At 57.9% G+C, this 4525-nt stretch overlaps 1 protein-coding gene across 1 annotated transcript; it reads left to right on the forward strand.

The window, feature by feature from the left end:
• Nucleotides 1–927: 927 nt before the first annotated feature.
• NUDT16 (nudix hydrolase 16) lies at nucleotides 928–3614 on the forward strand. Its single transcript, XM_082459144.1, has 3 exons — nucleotides 928–1121; nucleotides 1216–1485; nucleotides 2243–3614. Exons 1-3 carry the CDS (start codon nucleotides 984–986, stop codon nucleotides 2420–2422), a joined length of 588 nt encoding a protein of 195 aa, XP_082315270.1. The 5' UTR covers nucleotides 928–983; the 3' UTR covers nucleotides 2423–3614.
• The last annotated feature ends 911 nt before the right edge of the window (nucleotides 3615–4525 follow it).

The following is a 4525-nucleotide window of genomic DNA, read 5'->3' on the forward strand; positions in this document are numbered from 1 at the left end:
GATGACCTGCACAGAGTGCAGGGCCTGAGAAAAAGTGGGGAGGCCTGGGGCGAGGGATTCTGAACCCCTGTTCCTCACTCAGCATCAGGTCCTGAGCAGCCCCCTGCCCTGGGGGTGCACGGTTCCCCACCTTGCTTCACAGCTCAGTGGTCTGAGCGAGCGTATGTGAGAGTAAAGTCTAGAAAGCCTTGGGCTCTTCTTCTACCTCTGACCCTTGCTCTCTCTCCTTCCTGTGCCTACAGGGTTTCACCCACAGCCCTTTCCTCCCTTACCCTTTCCCGGAAAATCTCGTGGGTCTGTCCATCCTATCCACCACCTATTGCCACCCCCAATTTCAGAACTACACTATCCCCATCCCAGAAAGTGACGGCGCCATGCACCCTGACGTCATCCTGGCAAAGTCCCCCCGACACTCAATCAGCTACTGAGTCCCCGCAGTGTCACCCTCAGGATGGCTCTGACACCCATCGCTCCTCTGTTCCCACCACCCAGGCAAGGCCGCGGCTCGGAAGCCAACTCTGCTAACCCTTACCCCACCCTAGGACCCGGGCTTCGTGTACCATCCAGACCAACTAGGTGTGGCTCCCAGGACGCGTCCTTAATTAGATAATTAAACTCTACCAGCCTACAAACCTCTTCGCATGACCCAGCTCTCCCAACCGGCTGGGGAAGTCCCCTGGAGCTCGACTGTGACGTCAGCACTATTAACGGTCTCCCGCCGCGTCCAGGACCTAGCCACGCCTGCAGCCTTGCCCGTACCAAGGCCAACTTCCCCCAGGTCCCACTTGGCCCTAGGCTTCCCGGGGTCGGACACCCGCCGCCGCGCCCCGTTCTGATTGGCTGCCGCCCGGGCCCACGGCCGCGCCCCGCCCCAGGCCCTGCAGGGATTGGTCCTGGCCGCCGGGCCCTGCAGGGATTGGTCCTGGCCGCCCCGCCCGCTACCCACGTCGGCCCCCTGGACAGCCGAGCGGGGAGGTCCGGTCATGGCCGGGATGCGCAGGCTGGAGTTGGCGGAGGCCTTGCAGCTGGGGCCGGGCTGGCGGCACGCGTGCCACGCGCTGCTCTACGCGCCGGACCCGGGGCTGCTCTTCGGCCGCATCCCGCTGCGCTACGCCGTGCTGGTGAGGAAGGGGCGCGCCCGGCCACCGCCCGCCCCCGCCCCGCGGCCACGCCGCCTTGGGCGCCCCCGGCCATCTCCGCTTCCCTCTCCCGCAGATGCAGATGCGCTTTGACGGGCGCCTGGGCTTCCCCGGCGGCTTCGTGGACTTGCGGGACGGCAGCCTGGAGGCCGGGCTGAACCGCGAGCTGGGCGAGGAACTGGGCGAGGCCACGGCCTCTTTCCGCGTGGAGCGTGCCGATTACCGCAGCTCGCACGCCGGGTCCCGGCCGCGCGTCGTGGCGCACTTCTACGCAAAGTGCCTGACCCTGGAGCAGCTGACTGCGGTGGAGATGGGCGCGCCGCGCGCCCGGGACCACGGGCTGGAGGTGGGGCCAGCCCAGGAGCCCACCCCGCGTCCTCCAGCTCCCGAAGGCCTGTCCCGAAGTTTCCTCGTGTAGTTGGGGTCTGGGTGACTAGTTGCAGCCAACCTGGTCTCCCTGCAGAGATCTAACCCCCTCCCCACTTCACAAGCCTCTACAGTTGTCTTTGTAGAACACACCCACCCAAGTTACTCTTCTACTCCCCCTTGGTAGTGGCAGGCATTGCACCTTAGTCCCCTGTTTTTCTTGCGTAGAAGTGGCCTGATGTTTTGTGGGAAAACCCTGGCACTTAGGCGAGGGGAGAGGGGGACATTGTGTATGGCGATGGTTCTCAAACTTTGGCGGGTATCAGAATCATCTGGGAGGCTTATTAAAACTGATTACTGGCCCCACTCCCAGAATTGCCAGCTCAGTGGGGGAGGGGTAGAAGGACCTGAGAACTGCATGTTTCAAAAGTTCCTAAATGGTGCTGATGCGGCTGCTCCGGGGACCGCATTTTGAGGACTACTGGCGTAGGGCCCAGGGTGCATCCCGGAGGCAGGAGCCACTACAGTGATGTGGGAAGGGTTAGCTTTTGCGGAGCTGGAGAGCATGACCTGGGTCATTTGTCTGCAAAGACCTGGGCCCTCTAGGGCCACAGAGGTGTGCATCCTCAGGCCTGGTTCTGCTGGACTGATAAAGGGGTGAGACCTCTGATCTAGAAAGATCTGGCTGGGACGAGCTCCCTGCGTTTCCAGAGTCTCATGTCTCCTTTATTTTCCAGGTGCTGGGCCTGGTACGGGTGCCCCTGTACACCCTGCGGGATGGTGTGGGAGGCCTGCCTGCCTTCCTGGAGAATACCTTTATTGGAAATGCACGGGAACAGCTGCTGGAAGCCCTCCAGAACCTCGGACTGCTGGAACCTGGCTCTTTCGCACGCCTTAAGTTCTCAGCTCGTCCCTAGAGGCTGCCCTCCACGAACCCATGGAACCTGCCTGAGATCAGGGGCTTTGTACTGGGGAGGGAGGGAGGAAAAAGGGGATGTTTTCTCCTCTGGGCCTAGGCCTGATAGATGATAACAGATTAAAAGGGAAAGGTATGTAGTGTGTTCTGAGCAGACCGTGGTGACTCATGGCATCAGTGGCAAAAGTCCGCAGCTCATCCTGGGCGCCCTGACAGATTCACAGAGCCTGCCTCTTCCCTGTACATGTGCACACACACAGCCTAGTGACCCCCAGACACGCACTCACACATAAGCTGATGCCTCCCCCATCCCTCGCCATGTCCAGTTTAAGCAGGAAGTGGCACGTGTGGGGCGTAGCTTGTCGCCATACCCATCTCCTTGCTGGGGAGGAGCTTCTGAACCAGGGAGGGTCTCTCCCCACACTCCTACATGGCTGTTCCCAGGGTCTAGCCCAGCCCATGGTTGTTGGGGAGGACAGAGAAGCAGAGGACCCGTTTTCCCCCTGAAAGTAGTTGCATCCTTGCCTGGGGGTTGGCCAGAGCAGTATCCCCCAGAAAGGGTGGTAGAGGGCCCTAACCTACCCCCTGCCCTCTTCTGAAACTGGGTAGAAGGGGTGAGGAAAAGGTTTGGCCTCCTTGGACTGACCTTGGACTCGAGACTCCTGGGTTCTGGTGCATTTCCTCCAGGGCTTTCACTTGGGATCCCTTAGACTCTGGGGACAGTAAAGGGAGCTGGCCCAGTGGCCCTGATCTAGACCTGCCCCAACAAAAAAGAGTCTTCCAGTAAAGAAGGGCTTATAGCCGGGCCTCAAAGCCCTTCAATTCCTTCAACAAATTAGCTGTATGAGATATTGGTGATCTAGCGATGTGAGAGCCATAGACTGCTCTCCGTGCGGCCAGGAAACTTTTTCTTAAAGGGCCAAATGGTAAATATTTTAGGTTTGGTGGGGCACACGGTGTTTGTAGCAACTGCGTAACTCTGCCAAGTCAGAAGTAGCAGTGGACAATACATAAATCAGTGGGTGTGGCTGTGTTCCAATAAAACCATTTAAAAAGGGATGTGGCCAGCCTGTGGGCCACAGTTTGCCAACCACTGCTCTAGAAAGGAAGATAAGATTAATTAAATTATGATGCTTATTTACTTGTTTTATTTATGTCCGTGTTAAGAAGGAAATAAAGGATTGCTACAGGTCCCACCTTGGTATCTTTCACTTTTAGTTGAGGTGGTCCAGAAGGGCCTTTGTGAAGAGCATTTAGGCTGAAGGATGGAAAGGACAGCCAGGGAGGAGTGTGGGGAGAGGATTCTGGGTGTTCCAGGGAGGAGCACGTGTTAAGGCTCTGGGAACGAATCTTGGCAAATTGTCCCAGAGCAAAGGTAGGGAGTGAGACTCCATTTCTCAATTGGGGGTGGCAGCGGGGGGTAAGGGGAAGCAGAGAATTTGCAACAAAAGGCCAGTGTAATTAGACTAAAGTAAGCAAGGGGAGGTGAAGCAGGAGCCAGATGGTACAGAGCCTTACAGGCCATGGTCGGGGTAAGGTGTGTGGAGCATGGACTGGAAGCGGGTAGGAGGGGAAGTGGGAGGTGGTGCTGATCTGGGCCTGGATGGCAGAGGAGGTGGAGAGAAGTGGGAGCCCTTGAGAGATGGTGGTGGCGGCATTGACAGGCCCTCTGATGGGCTGGCTAGAGGGTGGGGTGAGGAGAGAGAGGACTCAAGGGTGACTTTTCAGCTGGTGCCCTAAGGTGTTCAACTTACGGATGAAGGGAAAGCCTGGCAAAGCTGGAAGGGAGACCACACAGGCTTTTGGAGGGGATGGAATCAAGGTCATTTTGGAGGTGTTGCGACCTAAATTTGTGAGTCATCCACATAAAAATGGTGTGGCAATACTTCAGACTGGATGGGGTCATCCAGGGAGAGAGAAAAGAGAAGAAGACTCAGGACAGGGCCCTATGCCCTGAAAGTCTGGTGGGGGGAGCAGGACACGTTCAGGAGGACAAGGAGTTGAGAGGAAGCTGCTTGAAGAGGGTGGACATGCCAAGCTCTCATGAGCGTTTCGGTGAAAGGAGGGCAGAACTGTCTCTTGGATTTCTTAGCGTGGAGTCTTG

The sequence above is a fragment of the Balaenoptera physalus genome (assembly GCF_965194825.1).
Source record: "Balaenoptera physalus genome assembly, chromosome: 4".
Taxonomy (NCBI): Eukaryota; Metazoa; Chordata; class Mammalia; order Artiodactyla; family Balaenopteridae; genus Balaenoptera; species Balaenoptera physalus.

Excerpts from the sequence above, each read along its gene's own strand:
- NUDT16 (XM_082459144.1), top strand. The coding sequence starts at position 984 with ATGGCCGGGATGCGCAGGCTGGAGTTGGCGGAGGCCTTGCAGCTGGGG. Across the intron at positions 1,122-1,215 it reads CGCTGCGCTACGCCGTGCTG|ATGCAGATGCGCTTTGACGG; the intron begins GTGAGGAAGGGG and ends CCTCTCCCGCAG. Across the intron at positions 1,486-2,242 it reads CCCGGGACCACGGGCTGGAG|GTGCTGGGCCTGGTACGGGT; the intron begins GTGGGGCCAGCC and ends TTTATTTTCCAG.